The sequence below is a fragment of the Neopsephotus bourkii genome, unplaced genomic scaffold (assembly GCF_033783945.1).
Source record: "Neopsephotus bourkii isolate Nb327-2 ecotype Australia unplaced genomic scaffold, CSIRO-AGI_Nbou_v1 NB_1376, whole genome shotgun sequence".
NCBI lineage: Eukaryota > Metazoa > Chordata > Aves > Psittaciformes > Psittacidae > Neopsephotus > Neopsephotus bourkii.
This window is the reverse complement of record NW_026901855.1, coordinates 2,546,559-2,569,531: the sequence shown is the minus strand read 5'-3', so window position 1 is coordinate 2,569,531 and position 22,973 is coordinate 2,546,559. Positions and strand designations below refer to the sequence as shown.

At 41.1% G+C, this 22,973-nt stretch overlaps 2 protein-coding genes across 2 annotated transcripts in view; one reads left to right on the top strand and one right to left on the bottom strand.

Annotated features, from left to right (window-relative positions):
- ACYP1 (acylphosphatase 1) overlaps positions 1 to 22,973 on the top strand; it is a 428,968-nt gene that overhangs the window by 136,415 nt on the left and 269,580 nt on the right. The gene's annotated exons all lie outside the window — the stretch shown is intronic.
- TTLL5 (tubulin tyrosine ligase like 5) overlaps positions 1 to 22,973 on the bottom strand; it is a 132,779-nt gene that overhangs the window by 46,307 nt on the left and 63,499 nt on the right. The window contains 2 exon segments of the mRNA XM_061367422.1: positions 6,391 to 6,545; positions 22,387 to 22,577. Coding sequence (XP_061223406.1) covers positions 6,391 to 6,545; positions 22,387 to 22,577 — 346 coding nt within the window.

Sequence of the window (22,973 nt, the reverse complement as noted above, 5' to 3'; positions counted from 1 at the left end):
TGTCATTTCTATAAAGGCAGCCAGACAATTATTAAAGGGCCTGGGAAAATTTCCATTTAGAACTTGAAAAGAATGGGACTGCTTAGCTTAGGAGAGACAAGTTAGAAGGGAGATGACAGAAACGTAGAGAATAAAGAATGCAGAAAATAGATCAAGCATTTCTGTTTGTCTTCATGTAATAAGGGTGCAGAGACTTTCGGCAAATTTGAGAAAGAAATTAGGAAAAGAAAACTTATGCATAATATACGATCCAGCTGTGGAACCTCACTGCTACAGCTCAATGAGACTACAGCTTTTCCAGGAAGTAAAACTAGATGATTCAGAATAACATCCACTCTAGGCTATGGTACAACAGAAACTATTGTGAGAACTACAAGCCAGCTGTTAGCAGTTGAGGGTAAAAGGGAGAGTAAAAAAAGCTTCCCCCCACCCCAGACAGGGAATTTTACTGCTGCCCATCAGAATTTCCACTCTCTGTGCTTCCATTAAAGATGGTGGTGGTAGTTGCTCTGAAGCACATGACGGGAGAACTAGGCATATTTGTAGCCCAGTCCTGGATGGCAAATCCTATGTTTGTGTTAGGGAAAGGTCAGTTTGTGGAGGCAGCTAAAATGAAAAAACACAAAACCATTACATAGTATTGGCTTGGGGGAAGGCCTGAAACCCCTGTCACTCCCTCCCACCTACCGATATGGGCTACTTGATAAGAATAATGGGAAAGATCCTCATATCTTCTCTGAAAGGAAGTCATGCAGTCAAAGAGAAAAATGCCCCCTCAAATTTTGGGAGCTATTTGCAAAAGCCACAATTACAGCAGGCACAGGTAATGCAGCCATTGTGACCCCTTGCTTAGCTAAAGCCAGTCCAAGGCAGGCCCCAGGATGCAGCTCCAGCCAAGTCTCCCAGAAGTAGCTGAGCAGAGAGGCCACACTGGTACCCATTCTGCCCTGCTGCAAGGCCCCAGCTCTCACCTCCAGCAAACAGACCCAGCACTGGCTCCTATGGTCTCCCTGCACACAGCCCAAACCCCCTTCGCCTCTGGAAAGGGTCCTGCGATTAATCTCACTTATTACCTCGGAAAAGCAACAGCACGGCGGCTGCCAGCCAAGACCGACTCAACAGCGCCTGGGGAGCCGAGGCTGCAGGGCCAGGCCTCAGACTGTCTGGGCAAGTCATGAGCTTTCCGCCTTTCGTCTCCTGGAGGCTCCAGGCAGACAGAGCCAAGGCCTAGCTGTGGGAAGCAGGGATCCTACAGGACTGTGCCAACACATGGTGCTGAGGCTCCGGGTGATTTCCGAGCAGGATGGAGAGTAATTGGACCTGCCATCACAAGTTTCTTCAGTGTGACCAAAATATATATGTATAGAAAAATAAAATAAAATACAAAGGCAAGCCATGTATTTCTGAAGTTTAAGTCAGCAAATTCACTCCCAGAATTAACAAGTTTTCACCAGTGACCCTGGGAGATGTGTAAAAAAGGTTGCCAGGGAAGGGCAGGGGAAGGCTGCTACAGGCACAAATATGCACCGAGAGAGGAAGAATATGCACAAACGAGAGACAGGACAAGTTGCAAGAATGCACAGTTGCCCAGTCAGTACTTCTATTTTTTGCCTGTCCTCAAACCTTCTCTGAACAGAAGGTAGTAATAGACCAAACCCCAAATTCAGAGCCATCAGAAATGCTGCTTCTCATGGACCACAGGCAGAATCATCAGAGCTGCTGAGAAGATGGAGACAGGAGATCAGTCATGGAAAAATCACTGTACCTATCCTCCATTACTCCTCCACCTCAAATAAAGACATTTACCATAATGCCTAAATTAATTCAACAGCTAAAGAGAAAAGGACAGCAGTATGAGAGGCAAGGAACAGACACATGGCTATGCTGGCACAGGGCTGGACTCAGTGCTGTTGGTCTGCTGCTGCTCTGGCACTTCCATGCTGCTTAGCTAAGGAGGTGTTAAGGTCAATGCAATTTGCCCAAACCAAACTGAAGGCCTATTGTACAGCCCCCAATGCCTGTTACCTTCTCCCTTCATTTCCTCCAGAAGCATAAGTGCAGCAGTCACCAAGTTAGCTTGAACCTAGATACTGCTCAAACAAATAGGCTCTTACCACTTGGCAAGTGCTGCACAGGACAGCAGCTGGGCAGCTCCTACCTTGCAAAAGACTGCAGGGAGCTTGAAACAAATAGTTTGGAAGAGAATAAAATCACTATCAACCCTTAAGATGCAGACCTACAAGGCAACACGTATGTAACTAAGAGAAATAGATTTATTCTTATTAAAACTTGGTGTTACCTGTGAAGATCCCTGGGACTTCTTACTTCTAGCTGCAAGCTGATATGTAGCTAGCTCTTTCCCAGGACCCCTACTTTAACATCCATGCTGCTTCTGCAATAATAATCCCATCCTAGCCTAGCTCCCAAGTCTTGCAAAACATGACTGTGCCATCAGCTGCTCACCTTTCTATCATTCTGAGGATCACCTCGCATATTAGCACATCTCTTGGCTATTCTAGTATCGCTCCTCTAATAGCTCTAACAGCTCTTCAGATCCTGTCTAGTCAGGCTCCAAGCCTAATTTCTTATTTTACATCCCACACCTCCAAAATTTAAAATACAAACTGGGCAAACAATGAAACCATTTTCAGCTTCCCTTTATATCAGTAAATCACAATTACCCTGTGATATTTGTCTGGGGTCTTTCTGGCAAAACTCTGTTTTAGTGGAAACAGAGAAGTCGCTTATACCAGCACAGAACAAAGTCTCAAAAGAGATCAGAGTCTATTCCTTATCCTCACAAGTCCAAAGAATATATACTTAGCAATATCAGAGCAGAACATCCGAAACCTAGGACACACAGTACATGTACCCCTAACAGTAAATGAAACTGGCATGAAGCAGTGACACAGCGGCTGCAGATTCCAGTGCCAGAAGCTTTCAGGAATGTCTTCTGTCCCCATCACTAGGGTTTATGCAACTATTTGCCAACAGGTACTCAAAAAGTTAATTTAGGTTCCAAATCAACAAGCTTCATTCTCGAACACCCAATTTTTTTACCTGTATTTTGCAACTGAGAACGCTTTCAAGAGAATGTTCTTCCAAGAGCAGTTCTGGTAAGGTCTTGGCTTCAGTGACAAAAAATTAGTTGCACTGAATAATGAGGAATCACTTCCATATTTGTTGTCCTTATATTACATTAGCAAAAAACATAAAAATTATATATGGGATTTTACATACTTCTATTACAAAACATATATATACATGTTTACATACAGCAGAATGCGAAAGGGTGACAATCCTGCCTGATGGATAGAGTGAGAAGTTGAGATTGAACAGAAATAGGGCACTGAGATAGGACTAGTGTTAAAGTAGGGGAGAACAGATACAGAATAGCCTCAAAGAGCTACAGAGGGCAACAAAGACCGGGCTGCAGCAAACATGACAGAGATTGTCAGCCATGTTATGGTAGTCAGAAGAAAGCCCATATACAACTTGAAACACATCTATTGTGTAGTCCTGTAGGCTTCTGTGTCTGGAGCACAGTGAAAGCCTAAGATATCACTGGAGTGGGAAGCGCACCAATGCTTATACAAAGCGACAATAATCTCAAAAGGCACAGCAATGCAGATTTATAAAATAATATTTTAATGTATCCAGGACTGTTCTCTATCTCTATATTGCAAGCTCGAGATCTCCTTTGCCTTTTGGCAAGCTGACTACTGATTGGCACCTCATCTCATACAGCCAAAACAATTCAACAAAGAAAGAGATACTTTGAGAAGCCTTTAAGTAAGGCAGTTCTGGGAGGCTGAGAATTAGAAAAGAGGAAGAGGATTCGTCAGTAAGACTGTGCTGAATCCTACAGATTGCAAGCATCAAAACAAAATTTTCGAAGAAATTTCGACAGCAGTAAAATGGCTTGATTTTACCACAGAGCCATACAAAAACTGTAAGGAGTGTGTTTCAGAGGCAGATGTTTGAACTGGAGCCAAGTGCAAGCCAGATAAGAGACCCATTTACAAAACATTTCCATCCTGGCTGAATTCTACAACTGGTAGACCAGAACCTTAATGGAACAAAACAGGAAGCTTTTTTTTTGTCAAACAGCCCCTCAGCACTGAGCACAGGCTGGCACCCATCAGATGACCCTCTATGAACCACTTGCTCCAGTGTGACAGAACAAGTAGCAAAAAAGGCATTTAGAAGATAGCCATCTCCATATATCGTGACCTTGGCATTCCTTTTGGAATTCTCCCATTAAATGAAAGTTCACAGCCCAAGTAATTCAGCACTGAAAATAATATTTTTTTTCTTTTATTCCCAGGTTTACATACAGCTTTTACCTCCTGGTATTCTTGCCATTTAATACAGCAGCCACAAAGATAAAGTAATTCAGTAAAGTCTTAAGACGTCTTTCCATCTCTTGCTCTAAGGATTAGAACAGAACAACTGAAGTACTGAAAAACAAAATGGTTCATAAAAGGTTTTAAGATGGGATCTTGTACCAGTTGTGACCAGACAATTCTGAAGTACTTTTGGATTACTGCACAAAATAAAAGAGAATTTCTAAAGGCATTAAACTATGCATACAATGCTAGATGAGGCACAGCTCTCGAAGTCATTCAGAGTGGAGTTCTGGGCATTAAATGATGGGTTCTTAGATCTACAGGAAACATAACTGAAATTGTTTCAGAGCAACATGGTAATTACAGTGACTCCTGCAGAGTTCTGCAACAGAAGATTCTGAGCACGCGTAATACTTTTCCAGCTATGCGTGTGAGTCCATGCAGAGGTACGAGCAGAGCTGAGAATGGAATGGAAGCTCTAGGACAGCCTGCACTCTGCTGCTCTCTCAAGCTATGTAGGAAGGGAAGGTAGTTTACACCTGTTGGATAGGTTCTTTATTTGGATTAGGTCATAGCTTGCCTGGCTGAGCTCCAAGACAGAATCACCACCACCTCTCTCGATAACTCTAAACCCCAGAGGCAAACATAATACTAGAACAGAAACACGCCAGGAATTCATTTCTCACATTCCTCTTCTTTAGGCAGAATGAAAAGCAGTGATTGATGAAATAAGAATAATTTTACTTCAGCTTGCCAGGTCCCATTCCAATCCTTCTATTGAAGGACCCATTTGGGAAAGGATGACCACTCAGGTCACATGCCTCCTTCTGCTCTGTGCCTGACTTTCTCACCTCCCTCCATTTTCTGGTAGTATTCAAGCAGCAGTGACAGTGCTTTCCAGTCCTAAACTCATGTGCTGGAGAAGCTGTGCCTCCTTATTCTAATTCAAAAGACAAAAATGAAGGCTTAGGTGAAAGAATAACAATATTTACTGAAGTGACAAGGAAAGAACTCAAGCCTGCAGCAGCTCTGGGCCGGTATTCAGCATAGCTCACCCTGCCCATAGCTTCCAAGATCCAGAATCCTTGGGGCAAACCTTGCCACTCTTTCAATCCCAGCAAGAATGGGTTTAATGCAGAATCACAGCCTTTGCCCTGAGTCCCATGATATTGGCAATAAATATAAATTCTAACATCCAAAATTAAAAAAGACCATAATGAAGCCATCTGAAAAAGAAACTTTATAATATAAACACTGAAAGATACTGCTCTATCTTTGAACAATCTAAGTTTGACATTCAAGAAAGAAGCATAAAGATGCAGCCTTACTGGAGATTTTTTGCAATAGCGGGTATAAGTTTGCATTCTGCGTGTATGTCTCAACATCAGCAAACCTAAACTTAAAGACACAGGGATAAGAAATGGTCAAACAGACATTTCCCTTTCATTATAGACACTCATCCATCTCCGTATTTCACCATGAACCTGAGAGCTGTGGGAACACAGCTCTATTTTCATAGGCCTAGTTTCTAGGATAGTGCTAAGAAGAAAGGCCCTTACACAGAATCATAGAAGCATTTAGGTTAGAAAAGACCTTTAAGATCATGTATTTTAAATACCTGCAGGTATGCTAATTCAACCACTTCCCTGGGCAGCCTGCTCCAGTGCTTGACAACACTTTCTGTGAAGAACGTTTTTCTAATATGCAATCTAAACCTCTCCTTGAGCAACTTGAGGCCATCTCCTCTTGTCTTATTGCTTGCCACTTGGGAAAGAAGAGACTGACACCCCTTCGCTACAATGTCCTTTCAGGTAGTTGCTGAGAGAAATAAGGTCCCCCCTGAGCCTTCTCTTCTCCAGACTAAACAACCCCAGTTCCCTCAGCCATTCCTCATCAGACTCGTGCTCCAGGTCCTTCACCAGCTTTGTTGCCCTTTGGACATGCTCCAGCACCTGAGCAAGAAGCCACATACAAATTACAAGTGAGCTCCTGAGTGCACTGCATTTTTCTTCAAAAAGCTGGAGCAGAAATTTTAACTTACCTGACAGCTGAAGAGACAGGCCTTTTGTCAGCTATATGGGTGTCTGACTGCACAGCCAACAATGACCCTCTTTTGTTGAGTGATGACTGGTAGCTCTGTGGTGTGGCTGCATTGCCCTTGCTTATAGCTCCACTTGCCAAGTTCAGGTTTGTTAACTAAAGGGGGTGGGAGGAAGAGGAAAAAAGCAAACAAAAAACAAACATTAGAAACAATTAAAAGCCAAGAAAAGAGCAAAAGGTGTCACTAAGTAAACTGGATAGACTATGTACTAAGAGGAATAAGACTACTAGAGAAAGCAAACATTCAGACGCAGGACTGTGCCAGTTGCATAAAGCACTGGGAGAGATGACACCAACCTCCACCATGCTTGAGATGAATTCAAGTACCAGCATTAAAAGTACAACCCTTCCATTCACAGAAGAACAAAGGAGGAAAGACAAAGATGGATCGAAAAACCCAGTCCTGTCATGTGAAAACTTAACTCTACATGCACTAATCAAAACCTAGAAACTCACATTACACTGAGCAGAGACCAGTGTGCCCAGTCAACATAAGCTGTTTCACTAAGCCAGCCATATACACTTGTCCTCTCTCTACCCCTCTCTATGCACCCATACAGGCACAATCCAACAGCACATGTACCTTGTATATATAATTCAAAACCAAACTCTACCACAAATGAAAGAAACTTCTCACATAACCACTTCCAATCTGTTTACACAAGTAAATATGCTAGCTAATGATAGGCTAAAATTGTGTTAGGTGTGTGTTTGTTGTACCAGGCTCTAAAGAAATTACCCATGTGGATTTAAGCATACAAAGTGTATTCCATTGTCTGTCTCTCTGAGCATTCTTCTTTCACTGGTTATCTTCTTGACAGATCAAACTCTGCGAACAGACACTATCTGTTGGTTTATTGAAGAGAGCCTAAAAAATGTAATGAAGTGGTATCTACTACATCAGGATAAGTATTAGTTTACATTTGGGAAAAGAAAAAAAATTATGAAGCTTACAAGACACTACAAAGGCTGCAAAACAGGGATTCTCAGTCAGGCATTGCAAGAATTAAGTTTATTACTGCCTTTAATTACCTGATCACATGTTGCCTTTTAGGAGCACAGAACAGAGCTAGGTCTGCACCAAGACTAAGGCCATATGGTAAGCAAAACTTGTCTGTACGGCCCCTGCTTGCTTCTGTGGCAACTAGAAAACATATAGCCAGAGAGACACAGGACACAGAAGGAAGAGTCTAACACCTAATCCTGCATCTGCTCCAGACCTCAAAGGTGATGCTTGTTAAGCCACTTAAGTATGACTTAAGCATAGCTCATGAATTCCCAGCTTTGAGACATTAACAATGCTCTTTTACCAGGATTTGTGTGCAATACTCAAGTGCATACCAGCTTCATTGCAATACACTGCACACATACCTACAATAGACTTGTGCAGGACTGCAGACTTCATATCCTCTGACTGAACTCTGGCATGAACTACTATTGCAACTGGCAACACAGTAGATTCCCACTTCTGTGGTTTAGTACTATAAGGCATCTAAGCATTTTGTAAATTCAGAAATCTTGACTCCTACTTCGAGTTATGGAGAGGATTAAATTATAGCAGTTATGCAATGGGCTTCTGCTCACTGCTCCAAAAGCAACTTTTTTTCTCCCATTCCTTCTGAGCCTTATCCTTTCCTGTTCTTACTCCTTGTCTGTGTCTTGTTATTCTCACTTAGTCAGTCACAGCTTCTATGTTTCAGGTGTCATTCCCCATATTCTGCTCAGTTTCATTCCTACAGACTTCCAGCACTGGCTTCTCCACTACTTATGACCCCTGAGCCACACCGTTTCAAGCCCGGAACTCTCCATGGGAGTACTTAGTTGATCTGTCTTCCCACACATTTGTTGTTTGTTTCTTTTCCAGCTGCTCTTACGCCCTAGAAGCAAGCTTAGCCACAGGCAGTGCTACCCATCTTACATGGAAAATTACTAAAGGTGTCATTTTGGTGCCTCTACCTCACCCTTAAATGCTGTTGTCTTCTGTAGAATTTAATTAAAATTTAAAGCATTTCGTTGCAAGAACACAAAGCTTCAAATTAGGTTTAGTTCCAGTTGTGCCAGGCACTATACAAATACCTAAACAATGACAGTTTCTGGCCACAAAGAGTTTATTGTCTGAAAAGAAGTAAGAATGGCAAATGAGACAAACACAAAGGAAATAGGATATATACAGTTCTTAGCTTGTCAGCAACAGTGATCACAACTTTGCTAACACATTCAGTGTGTGAAATGAAGATGACTTTTATCCATTTTTTTCATCACCTTGATACTAAGAACCATTTAGCCTGATGAATTACCACCTCACCCCTGCTCTACTAATGCAATCTGCTTTCCTCTCTCATACTGTATCGTTGTTTATTTTAAAACTGTCTTTCTAAGCAAAGCACGTGAGCAAATAGCTTAGTATGGTAGTAGGGACATTTCACACATTCCACACAGACAGGTGTTTAAACTACAGCAGGATTAAATACAGACAAGAGATTCAGAATGAGGAAGAGAACACCAGTAAAAGCATAAGGTTTAGCTGCAGCCAGCCCACCCAGATGGGTGTTACTGCTCGTGATTGTGCCGTGTGCTGAGACATTTCAGCTGCTATAATTAGCTTGCCAGGATGTTGCCTGGGTGGATTGCTGGGACACCCCCAACACATTTGTGCTCCACAGAGTAGCTTCATTTTCTAGTCACTAGTCTCCCTGTGCATCTGATGAAGCCATATTCTTCCCTTTATGCAAGCAAATACTGGGCAGTTGTTAATTTGGCTTAAGATAATGGATAGCACTTGGACCAGAGGACATATCAAATTCTTCATGAACAAAATGTAGTATTGGGAATCAAAACAAAACAAACCACCTCACCCTACCCCCAAACCCAAGAAAGGCAGGTTAGTGGGGCTCAACAAGGAAAGTGATTATTGGTGTGCAACTACAAGAATAAAGTTAGTTTTCACAGTGAGTTGTATCAAGATGGGTTCAAACTCTCCTGCTTGGTAAGATTCCTGTTTTTCACTAGCAGTAAGGGACTTCATAATATTTTTTCTGACACTATGACAGGAGACCTGCGTGTGCTGCACTGCGCTCTTCAAGCATCCCTATCTTCAAACGTCTCTGCTCACATTAAAGCATTTTCTGTGGAGTCTGTAAAAGGCAAGATAATACACAGCTAATACTTCCCATAATAGAATGATTCATAAGGTTTTACTACAATTTTTAAACTGTTGGGACAGCTGAAAGGAACATGCTGAGTGAACAACACAATGGGACAGTAAATCCCAAAGAGGTCTCATGGAAAGAGGAGAGCCCACTTTATGTAATTCTAGTTGTTACCTAACATCAAGAAATAGGGGGGAGGAAAGAACATGTGGGTTGTCACAGCCATATTGATAAACAAAGCCTACTGTCAGAAAGCCTTACAGCATATATATGTACTGTTATAATTAGTTTAATACTAATAAGCCAAAAACCAAATTATTGCATAATGCCAAATTACTTTTACGGGGGGGTGGGGGTGCGTTAATTATTTTTAAGCATTACAAGGTAAGTTTATGACAATACACTTGCCTTCTTGAGAGTAGGCCCACATAAGCTTAAGATAATTTGTCTCTATGGTTTTTCTTTATTCAGAGAAATCTATTTCTCAATGAATTTAGGATTGAAAGCAAGGCCACAACACAGAATGGTATTGGAAAGTACCAGATATAAGAGTTGAGATTTTTGGTTTTGTTAATCTGCTTTATAATTAAAATAGGAAAAATGAAATCTCCAAATACAAATAGGAAGAAAGAAAACTCCAGGATAGAATTTGGAGTTTGTGTCTAATGAATAGCATTCTACAGACAAAGACCCGTTGCATAATACCTTTAAGAAATCACAAGTAAGCGTCAAAAGAGGAGCTTAATCTCTTTCACGTTTCTGATCTACATTATACTATTCTTCAATGTTTCTCATTATCACATTCAAGAATCTTTTTTTCTATAATATTTTCATTTTGAACTTGTCTAATATTTCAAATAAGCTAAAGCAGAAAATGCCAACAATGGCCAAAAATTAAAAAGTATCTATATACCCATATATATATTTATATGCGCAGCAGATCAGCCTCAACAAATTCAGTAAAAGCCTCTAAAAAAGGCTCCTAAAAGCCTAAGTGTTTCTCTTGCTGGTTTGCAGAAGTCAACCAGGGTGAACAAGGACACATCATCTCTAGAATTTGCCCTCTTGGCACAGAGTGGAACAGTGACCTAAATTTTCATTACCAATACCTTGAACAGCAGATCCCAAGTTTCACTGGTCAGTGTGTTGCAACTCTGAGTAAGCAATGCAATACAAAACCCCTAAAACTCCCCAGTTGGCAGTATTTTTCTGCCAGAGGCCAGTCATATCCTCTTGCCTGTAAAGTGCTGGGGACTGGAAACTACACAATCTAAAGATGACCACTTCTATTACTTAGAGCCACACTTGAATCCTTTACAGTTCACACATCTCATTTCCATTTGGATTTGACTGGTGAGGAGGAGAAGGAATCCAAGCCATATTTCAAAGATCAAGACATGATCGAGATGTGCCAAAGGAACAAAGTGATCATAGGCCGACTTCATTGTCTCTTCCAAAAAAACACTTCACTATGATAAAAAATTCTGAAACAGGAGGAGACCTAATGCCACAAATGTACCCTCTCAAGAAGTTTCAAAAGTACATATGAACACCAACAGCTCACTGAGAAACTTTTGTCTTTAAAGAAAGATTGGACATGTTTCATTTTAAGGATGTAAAATCATTTTACTGGTAAGATCACTCCTCCTCTACCTTTGACCACACCAGAATCTTTAGGTTTTGATACTTCAGATAGGATAAAATGACACTGTACCATAAGCTCAAAGGAACAAAGCATTCCACTAGAAAACTGAAAGCATGCAAAATGTCCCACCATTTGCAATATGTTCTCCTTTACCTTTTCATCTGTTTTTTCCTGTGTGCTTCATTTGACTCCTTCAAGACCCTTCAGTCAATCCCTAATTTCCGTTTTAATACTGTTCATCCAGCAATCTCATCTTTATAAAACAGCTGTAAAAGAAATGTTTCTTTTCTTCCACTACCTTGTTTCCATAGTTGCTGTATTTTCACCTGCGAAGCCTTCCTCAGACACACATACCCCTGGAGCTTTTGACAACAGTGAGATACTTATATTCCCAGGAACAGAGAGGAAGAGCTAACAACTTGTCATTAAAAAAAAAATAAAAATAAAAATCTATAAATAAATAAAAAATTGCAGATTCTTTTGGTTATATTTTTCTTCTTTCAGCTTTCAGAGGTTACTGCGACTAGATGCTAGACCAATAAAAATATTCAGTGTTAACTTGTCATCTCCCCAGTCTGTGGGCTGGCTGCATGCTTTTGACTTCACTACAGAGCTGCCATGTACATCTGTGATCTAGTGCAGGCTAACATGACTTGCTCTAACAAAACAGAGCTCCCAGGTCTTCCAGTTCTACTGGAAACAGTCCACCTGCCTTGCCTTACTTAATTCATCGAGATACTGGAATCCAACAGGCCATCCCAGTATGGGAAACAGCACAGGATCTTAACCTGCCTCTTTCCTTAAAAGGCAAAGGAAATCCCAAACCACAAATCTCTAACACACACACACACACACACACACACACACACACACAAACACTTTCACTGCCTGAACAGCAGCACAAAATACTACGAATTCCTTGAAGAAACCATTTAATACAAGCAGATTTTCCTAGGACCACCTTTTTATTACAGAGGCCAGCTTTCTGACCACACCCCATACTAAACCACCTTCATTTTATGTACAGATTTGAATTTTCAGGAGCAACCAGCCAGAAGGGAAGAACTGGGGCTAACAGGCTGGGAAGTGTGAAATCTGTGTGTGTACCAAGGCTGATTTGGCCAAAGGCCTCTGACATTCCTCCTCTGCTCATGGAGCTTACCAGCTTACAGGATATACATATGCATACAGAGTACAAATGTTCCTGTCTCCAGAAAATGTTCCAGACAAAGACCTGCCAGAGACATTCCTGGGAAACCTGACAAACTTAAAAATTCCTTTGTAGTGTCTCCAGTGTATGCATCCATTTAACAATGAAAAAAAGGAAAAAAATAACAAAACCAAACTTAGTGCTGCTGCTGTGGATGGCTGTACTCCCTTCTTCCTTCTGAAAAAGTCAAGCTTTCATTTAGATGCTCTCTGACTCAAAGGTTCCTAGTGGGAGTGATTTTGATAAGACACAGTCGTGCCAAACATTTGATGATCAGGGTGTAATCTTTCCTATAACATGCATTCTATCTGCTCAACCTGGCCCACTTGGTGACACTCTACAGATGTTAGTGCATCCTAAGAAAAGCTTCTGCTCCTATTCCCTTCGGAGCCTCAGAGCAGAAGGGGTTCAGTGTGAGCACTGTCAAAACTGCCTTGACATTTTCACTTCCTACAGCTTCTTCTGAGACACTCCTCTGATGCTACAAATCAGTATTATTAAAAGTAATTCCAGCTCCTGTGTTAACAGCCTGGAGCTGAGGAGGAGATGGGACATTGCAGCAGTGCAGAACTGTGTGTGAGGAAAGAAAAAATATCCCTTAGACTTCATCTCCCATCTTCTTGCTCCTCTTCCTAGTCACAGTGACATGCCCTCTTCCTTTACACTTCCCTTCCTCTCCATCAGTAAAAAGGTAAAAGCCAATCAAATGCTTAAATAAGGAAAATAAATCTGATTAAGATTCAGATAAAGTTGTTTGAGTCAAAGCAAGGGACTAACTGAAAAAAAAAAAAACACCTTTGTTAGGGAAAACATCCTCACCAAATTTCTGCAAATACTTGCTGCACCCTATGTTTCGTGGTCTTTTTGCAGTCACCATGCTGCACTGCTCAGTTCTAGAACTAAAAGAGCTGATACCCACTGGAACCAGTAGAGTACATTTTGGCATGTTGTCCATTTGCTTTGTGGCACTTTTCCTCTGCTGAGGACAAAAGAAGCCAGGGTACCACACTGCATAATTGAGACAGGTAACTGAGGATTAGTGTGTGTTCAAATACTGTTGTAGCTCATATTAAGCTGAATTTTGCTATTTCTGAATTGCTGTTGCATATTATTCCCACAAGGTCACTCTGGGGCACTGTAGAGAGCTCATTCCAATTGCTCCGCACTCCTTCTCCCCTGTCCTAAGGTTTAGTAAACTCATCTGCTTCCTTTGAATTTGTACCTTCTGTCCAAATGAAAAATGTAGAGTGAGAAAAGTGCCCCACCCTCCCATGGATCTATCAGCATGTTTGCAGGAACCCTGGCTGCTGGATCTTGGGCACTGACTGGCTATGCAGCAGAGACAGAGGCAGCTCGGTATAGCCTTTGTCTGGGTGGTCTGATGTTATCCCTGTGATTAAACTGGCTGGCTAGAAGAACTGGAGCTATTCCTAATGATAACCAAGTCCTGAAATCTCACACTCTCCCTCACAGAGAGGGGCAGAGCTCCCCCAGGCTTCCTCTCCTCTTTCTCTTCCTCCTCCTCCTGGTGAAGCTGGCCAATTCAACACATTCTTCAGTTCACTAGCAGTAATAACTACAAAGTACTACAGCCTGGTAGGTATCAGCTGCAGCCCCCCACGCCAGTCAGTGATAGGGACCTCACACAGATCCACTGCAAAAGAAAGCTTTCTTTTTACCTTAGAGCATATTTCAAAAGTAAGTAGCATGCTACCCACAAAGAAAAAATATATATCCAGGATCCAGCCCCCTGGCTTTGGATCTACACACATGCTGTGCATTTTAATATCCTCCTGATAGCAAGTCCTGCAATACAAGCACAAAGAAATATTTTAAGCTAAGCACATGTGAAGTAAAGACTTCAGGATTAATGCCTGGTAAACAACACAGAGGGGAAAATAAGTCTGGATTATTTTGTTCACAGCCTTCAGGTACCTATCCATCAGGAAAGACCAGTGGCTAACAGTAGGTACAGACATAAATATCTCTTCATTTAGCTGTCCAGAACTAATGCTGTAGCCAGTAAAGTCCCTGTATCATAAATCAAGGCAAGAAAGGCAAGTATGTCCCTATACAATGAAAGGGGTTTACCAATCTGTATTTTCAGGCTTTATTCCCCAACACACCACCGATGTATATGCCATGATTTTTCAATAGTACCATTACTATCTTATACTCACGCTAGGCAATGGGCTAACTGCACAAGAAAATTTCAGGACAACTGAAAAACTGAGTATCATTAACACATTGACAACACTGCAGCTGAAGCACCACAAATACCGACAAGGACATCCCTCTAAAAATAATTAGCAGTCATTTGCATGCTGTAACTAGGAAAATCACTATTTTCACATACCAACTTCCCCACAAGCATCTCAGTAAATCTCTTATCATAAATGAAATATTTAGCTTGACTACAGTAATGTAATGTAGCAGAGAAAAAGTCATAAATATGGAAGAAGCAGCATGGCACACATTCCTCAGTATTAAAGACAACACATCAGTTCAGAGCAATGGATCAGCAAACTTGCTGTCCTGCCTGACACAGTTCAGAAAATGAAATGAATCTTGGTTTCCATGCATCTAACTGAAACATCTTATTGATAAGAAAAAATAATTTGATATTTCTGTATATTAAAAGCTAGGGGTCTATCATTTGCAAAATGCTCATTATTCAACTATGTCCTGTTTTCTGTCTTAATGCTATCTTACTGCACAAAGTTTCAGAAGTCAAGTGATTATTCTTGGCAAGGCAAGTCAATATTCTGTGACAATAACAATTCACTTTTATGATCAGTTTTTGCTCTGGTGTCTTCCTACCAAGATGAACGTCCCCTTCTTATGAGAACCATGAATAAGTCTTTATTTACCTGGTCACCCACTGCTCTACGTAATTCCTTCATACCTATATCCTCCCTAAACAAACAAGCCTAATATTTTCACTGCCTTATTAAAAATGTATTTTGCAGCTAATTGTTGTAGTCACTCAACTCTGAATCCCAGTTATTTTTCCTGAATTTGCTTTAGAAATGACAACCAGAACTGAAAACAGCTTTTCAGTGGAGTGCCTGTAACTGATGCTTACATGACTACATACCATTTCCTACCCTGTTCCTTAAACATGCTACTTATTTTTCTTTGTTGCCTTTACTACTTAACTTAGAACAGGTATCTCCACTGAGCTTTCTAGAACAAAACTGATTTTTTTTTCTTCCCTGGATGATTAAAGCGTATTACTTCAAGTGGTTAAAATCATTGCTTGTCACGTAATCAGTTTTTTATGAACGCTGAATTCCCTCTGCCATTGTGTTTCCCAGTTAATGCAGTTGTTAGATTTCTCTTAGCTTTCCTCATGATGATAAACAATTGTACTGACAAATTATCAGGAGGCAGGCTCAAGTTTAAGTTTATAGCTTAAACACAACTTTATAGTAATGGAACATCTGGACACTTGTAGCCTACATTACACTGAATATAACGAAGCTACCTCATGTAGTGAACATGAGCTGCACAAGTATGTATTCACATGGGTGAACATTATAAAGGAGTTAATCTACTGTAAATTCACACCCCGTGTTACCTTGCCACAACTTGCTTTCATATTTATTCTTTAGGGAATGCCAACCATTATGAACCTCCTGCTTTCAAATCTTTAATTTTACAGTCCACCATGTTCATTCTGCATTCTGTGTCTTCAGTTACCCACTTGCGATATAGCAAACCAGGTAGTTACTCTTTTGTTTGCTTTCTGTCTGCTTTCAATCTGTAACAAAACTTTACCTCACCCTAGAGATACCTGTCTTGCCTAATAGTAATTGCTGAAAGCTTGTAAAAAATCTTTCTGTAAATTTGAAGAACAAGAACCAGTTCCACTAGGTGCTATTTTTCTCAGTTCAAAGAATTCTAATAGATCAAGACATGAGTTGGGGGTTTTGGATTCTGGGATTTTGTGGGGTTTGGGGTTTTTTTTTGATCTGAATTATGTTTACCTGAGTGAATTAAAATTCCATTTTTATTTCAATTTAATATGTATCTGCTAACAGAGCAAGACCCTCTGCTTCAATTTACAGGAAACTTCAGGGTCCGTATTACAGCCAGTGCATTTAGAATCATAGAATAGTGAGGGCTGGAAAGGACCTTAAGATCATCTAGTTACAACCCCCTTGCCATGGGCAGGGACACCTCACACTAAACCATCTCACCCAAGGCTCTGTCCAACCTGGCCTTGAACACCGCCACGGATGGAGCCTTTACGACTTTGCTGGGCAACCCATTCCAGTGCCTCACCACCCTCACAGTAAAGAACTTCTTCCTTATACCCAATCTCAACGTCCCCTGTTTAAGTTTGAACCTGTTACCCCTTGTCCTGTCACTACAGTCCCTAATGAAGAGTCCCTCCCCAGCATCCTTAGAGCTCCCCTTCAGATACTGGAAGGCTGCTATGAGGTCTCCACGCAGCCTTCTCTTCTACAGGCTGAACAGCCCCAACTTTCTCAGCCGATCTTCATATGGGAGGTGCTCCAGTCCCCTGATCATCCTCGTGGCCCTCCTCTGGACTTGTTCCAACAGTTCCATGTCCTTTTTATGTTAAGGACACCAGAACTGCACACGGTGCTCCAGGTGTGATCACACAAGAGCAGAGTAGAGGGGCAGGATCACCTTCGACCTGCTGGTCATGCTCCTTTTGATGCAGCCCAGGATACGGTTGGCTTTCTGGGCTGCAAGCGCACACTGAAGCCGGCTCATGTTCATTTTCTCATCGACCAGCACCCCCAAGTCCTTCTCTGCAGGGCTGCTCTGAATCTCTTCTCTGCCCAACCTGTAGCTGTGCCTGGGATTGCTCCGACTCAGGTGTAGGACCTTGCACTTCTCATGGTTAAACTTCACGAGGTTGGCATCAGCCCACCTCACAAGCGTGTCAAGGTCCCTCTGGATGGCATTCCTTCCCTCCAGCATATCAACTGAACCACACAGATTGGTGTCGTCAGCAAACTTGCTGAGGGCGCACTCAATCCCACTGTCCATGTCAGCAACGAAGATGTTAAACAAGACCGGTCCCAACACCGATCCCTGAGGGACACCACTCGTTACTGGTCTCCAGCTGAACATTGAGCCATTGACCACAACTCTTTGCATGCAGCCATCCAGCCAGTTCTTTATCCACTGAGTGGTCCACCTATCAAATCGATGTCTCTCCAATTTAGAGACAAGGATGTCATGTGGGACAGTGTCGAACGCTTTACACAAGTCCAGGTAGATGACATCAGCTGCTCTACCCCTGTCCATCAGTTCTGTAGCCCCATCATAGAAGGCCACCAAATTGGTCAGGCAGGACTTCCCCTTAATGAAGCCATGCTGGCTGTCACCAAGCACCTTGCTGTTTTTCATGTGCCTTAGCATGCCTTCCAGGAGAATCTGCTCCAGGATTTTGCCAGGCACAGAGGTGAGACTGACTGGTCTGTAATTCCCTGGGTCGTCCATGTTCCCCTTCTTGAAAATGGGGGTTATATTTTCCTTTTCCCAGTCATCGGGAACTTCACCTGACTGCCATGATTTTTCAGATATGATGGCCAGTGGCTTAGCAACTTCATTCGCCAGCTCCTTCAGGACCTGCGGATGGATTTCATCAGGACCCATGGACTTGTGCACATTCAGATTTTTAAGACTGTCTCAAACCAGATCCTCTCCTGCAGTGGGCCCAAGGTCTTCATTCTCACAGTGCCTGCATCTGCCTTCCAAAACTTGGGTGGTGTGGTCAGAGCATTTTCCAGTGAAGACTGAGGCAAAGAAGTAATTCAGAACCTCAGCCTTCTCCAAATCCAGGGTAGCTAGTTCTCCTGATAGCTTCTGAAAGGGGCCCACGTTGTCCCTAGTCTGTCTTTTATTTGCAACGTAATTATGGAATCCCTTCCTGTTATCTTTCACATCCCTAGCCAAGTTTAATTCTAACTGGGCCGTAGCCTTCCTAACCTGGTCCCTAGCTTCCTGGACAACATCCCTGCATTCTTCCCAGGCCACCTGTCCTTGCTTCCACTTTTTATTTGTTGCCTATCCATCCTCTATACGAGCTTTATCACTGACTCCACCTTTCAGCAGAAACTTTATCAGTTCACTTGCATTTCTGAGCTCCTGAAGGTATACCATCCAGCCACCGAAGTCTCACAGAACATTTTTTGCTTATCTTTTCTTCTACAAGTTTAACTTCATTACCTGGGAAGAAAAATGTATTTCCTCTATACCTAGTATAGAGAAAAATGCAAATTACACGTCCTCCAAAAATTGTTTCTACAGACCTAGAATATATCTCCATTGAATTAACAAATTAATCTATCAATAACATATTTAAGGAAATCTCATTTCATGTGGCATCCCCACGTGTCTCCCTGGTTAATAACCACATCATTCACAAGTCTGCTACCTATGATAAAGTCAAGATCTTCCCTCCCTGCGTTTCCTTAAATAACAAGCAAAAAGCAGCACATACTGCAGCTAGTTCCATATTAGCAGTGAACAGGCTAATTTATATATGCACTCTGACTGGATAGGCAGCAGTCCAAAGAGAACAGAATATTTTGAACTCCACTTGATTTTCACCCTTGACTGAAACACTCATGGGCCTTGCACTTCTCTGCCTCTATCATTTTTCATGAAAAAGGTAAGAACATATCTTCAAGACTAATTTAGCTGAAACTTGAGGAATTTGGACAGGAGCTTTCTCTCTCTTATTTGTTTTCTTATAACCTTTCGAGCTCAGATACCTCCCTTATTACCCTACTTAGCCATGAACTTATCAGGTTAATGCTAGATCCCCAAAAGCACACGTTCCATTACAGATCTCTCTTGCTTTCTCCCAAAGGTGTTGGGGTAGTTCAGTTAGAGGAATATCTTGTTTTTGAATACTGTGGGTACTACAGCTCTTACGAACAGAAGCACATAACTCTACTGCTCATCATAACCTCAAAATCAGTTTTACTATTAGATTTTACATAGTCACAAAAACATTGTAAATATGTGATTTTAAGTAAATAAAATGGAATAAAATTCCTCAGAAGTAAAAACCAGCATTCATTGTTACAGCTATATTAAATAACAAAAATTCTCCCTAGGAGCTTCATTGTATTAATTTGTAATGCTGAATATTTATCTTTCATAACCTGAGATTGTCCTACTCAAGTGTGTCCTTAAGATAAGTGCAGGAAAGACATTGCCATTAAAGACAGTTACAGGAGTAACTGCTGCTCCTTTTCTAGTCTAAGATACAATAATACTGTGTCTCTTTTCTCTATAACATCTCTCTCTCATTCATGCAATTAGGCAGTAAGACATCATACAGCGATGCAGGGGATTAAGTAATGATTTTCATGGGTTCTAGATCAGTATTTCTATTGTACACCACTGTGAAGGCACCCTTGTTTTCTCAATGTTGCAAGCATAAAGATACACTGATGAAATTTTATATCATATAATGAAAAATATTTTTAAAACATACAAGGAAGTGCAAGGCAAAATGTTCTCACACACTTTGTGATACGACTCAAAAGTACCTGTACAAGGGAATGCAACCACACATCAGTCAGTAATGCTTTACCTTTCTACCATCTCCATCTTCCATATCACAAGAACTGTTCATTTCATGAACATTTCATGAGTATCACCATGAAATTGCCATCTGGTGTTTCAGAAGCGAATGGAGAGGGCTGATAAGACAGAAAGCTGATGTAATCACAAAAATCTTGTTTTCTTAAGATGACAGATTTTAAATACCTTGTTCCACGCTCATAAAATACTTGCTTTTAAAACTTTCCATTTGAATATTGAAATTTTAGCAGCAAATTGGTTTAATAAATTAAATTGATTGAATATTCAATTAAATTGAATTGAATTAAACCCATTGAATAAATTAAACGGATTGAAGTGAGCGTAAGAAAGAAAAACATGAAACAGGTGCTTTGGGCATAGGTAGGAAACAGCAGGGATTGACAAAAGAGAGAGGTGGACTCCCAGCCAGAATGGCAACATCATTCTAAGCACAGCTGTTGAGCCTACATTCCTGGGTACCCCAGAGACCCCAGCTAGTACACAGATACCAGAAGCAACTCTCACAAGAACGGGAACAGAAAACAAGCTTCCCAGCTGCTCCTGGAAGGAGGTAATGTATTCAGAGAGCCCCTACCCCCAAGACACAGCTGGGCACAATGCAGGGAACCAAAATACAAAGGCATTCAACTCTCACATTAGTTCTTGCCCTTGGAAAGGAAACAGTCCACAGCAATAACAGTCTTTTCAAAAGTGTCTTGCTTACACCCTCCCTAAATCAATAGCATAATCTTGCCATTAAACATGATTAAATTCAACTATCAGGTCCCTTTAATACCAGCCAGGTACTTTCCAACAAGGTAGACTAACTCCAAGTTTCTGAAATAGTTTAAGCAATTGTACTATTTTTATTACTTAGGTAACTGATCTTCTGTACCAGGGGTCACCTTATCATAAAGGAAATATTTTTCTGTACAAATACTGTGTTGCTCAATACAAAATCTCACTTGGAAGTAACCTACATTGTTTGCTAGGAGTTGAGGTGTTCATTGTTTTCTGGTCAAAGAATGGAATAGCACTTTTATTCTATACATTTCCCACTCTTCTGTGGGGAAATTATCTTCGGAGAGCCCAGAAACAAAAAGCAACGTAGACACATTTAGCATGACCAACATATTTCCAGAGCTTCCACTGCACTTCATAGCCACTTCCAGACTTGAGTATACTGCACTGATAGGTGACTAAACAGACTTCAGCCTCCACCATCTGCAATTACCAAAGGATGCTCCTCTGTAAACCAACACAGCTCAGCTCAGGAAGCTACACAGCCCTTCCCTCATAGAGCTTTGTGAATTACTCTCTGGATTCCCCCTTCTATACTTCCTAATTTAACCATCAGTAACTAGCTGTGGTAGGAATACAGAAGTTATATAGCTATTAAATGATTTTTAAATGGCAGCAAGAAGATAACTTGGCTCTCTAGATGGACCTAAGAAATCACAGCAGTTGGAGCCAAGCGGGAAATGAGTGGGTTTAGGGAGAAAATCTATTAATTTATTTTTAAAGTTCTTTTCAGAAAAAAACTTAGATGAAATAGATACATTTCCTTTTTCTCCAGATGTTTTTTTAGATACTGTTTTTCATCCAAGGAGGCAGCTTCCATCATATATTTAGCTTTCAACAAATCAGCATTTCCTGAATGAATGTTCATTTCTCTACTGGATTTTTTTTTAATAGTTTTACTGACAAAGTCTAGCTTTAAAATGCTGAATTCTAATTTCACTAATAGAACCAGACTGACAGCTCTGAATATTACTGGACAAGCAAACAAGCTTCTCCCGGTGTTCCTCATACCACTTTGGGCTTTGAAAGATCAGATTCTCTACGTAGGGTCTGGCCTGATGCTAGATCAGGCCTCAGCATCACTAGTATGTTCAGTGTTCACATTCTCTGCTGCATCATCAGCAAGAAGGTGCTTTGGTTTTGTGACTTACCCTTTAAAGTTCAAGACCTATTTACAAAGACTAAAGTGCCTGTATTAGTTTTGGAACTGCCCAGGCTGAATCAAAACCTTGACCCAGATGCAGAAGAGTCCAAAAAAAATCAGTTCAGATTCCTAGACTTATAAATGCACCCCACCTTTTAAAAAAAATACCGCCAATCATCTAAACAGATATTCAAAAGCCAAACAGAACAATAAAATTGAAAGAAACAAATAGTACCAGCTACTGCAACTATCAAAGATGCTTCAGAAAACTTAGCAAAAGACCACTGTTAAAACAGTATTTCCAAAATCCAAGTATCAGAGCAAAGATGACAAGTGCAGGGACTGTGAGAATGAAGCCTGTGACAGCCTTTTCTGTTGTGACAGAGACTCTAGCTTTACTGCTTACACACCTGTTGTATAAGGAGACTGATGTGGTGTGGTGGGGAATGATGACAGCCTACCTGCTTTTCTGCCACCTGCTGCAGTTCTGCTGCTACCATACTGGTGTTATTACTGTTGTCCTGGGAAGAAGCATCTTCTGCATCTTTGTGCATCCTGGCTGAGCCCACATGCTGTCCACTTGAACTGCGATGGCACAAACCTTCCAAACAAACATTGGATATGCTTAGTAAGGGGTATATCAGACTCTCTCAGCCTGCTGATCACAACACAAAAGCAAGTATGATACATTCTGCATATTCAAGGGAGAATACAGCTGTCTAATTTTGCATCATGGCAGGGGGGTTGGAACTAGATGATCTTAAGGTCCTTTCCAACTCTAACTATTCTATGATTCTATGGGTATTGCCTACATGTGCTTTTGTCAATTCCAAACCCATATTCTCTTCATCATAATGTATCTAATGACAACCAATTCCAGACAACATTAGTTGCTGTTACCCAAGTTAAATCTATAATTCTTTTCCTTAAAAACAAATGGATTAATTTAAACAAGCTATTCGATTAGCAAGTCAGATTTATTTTAATGCCAGAAAGG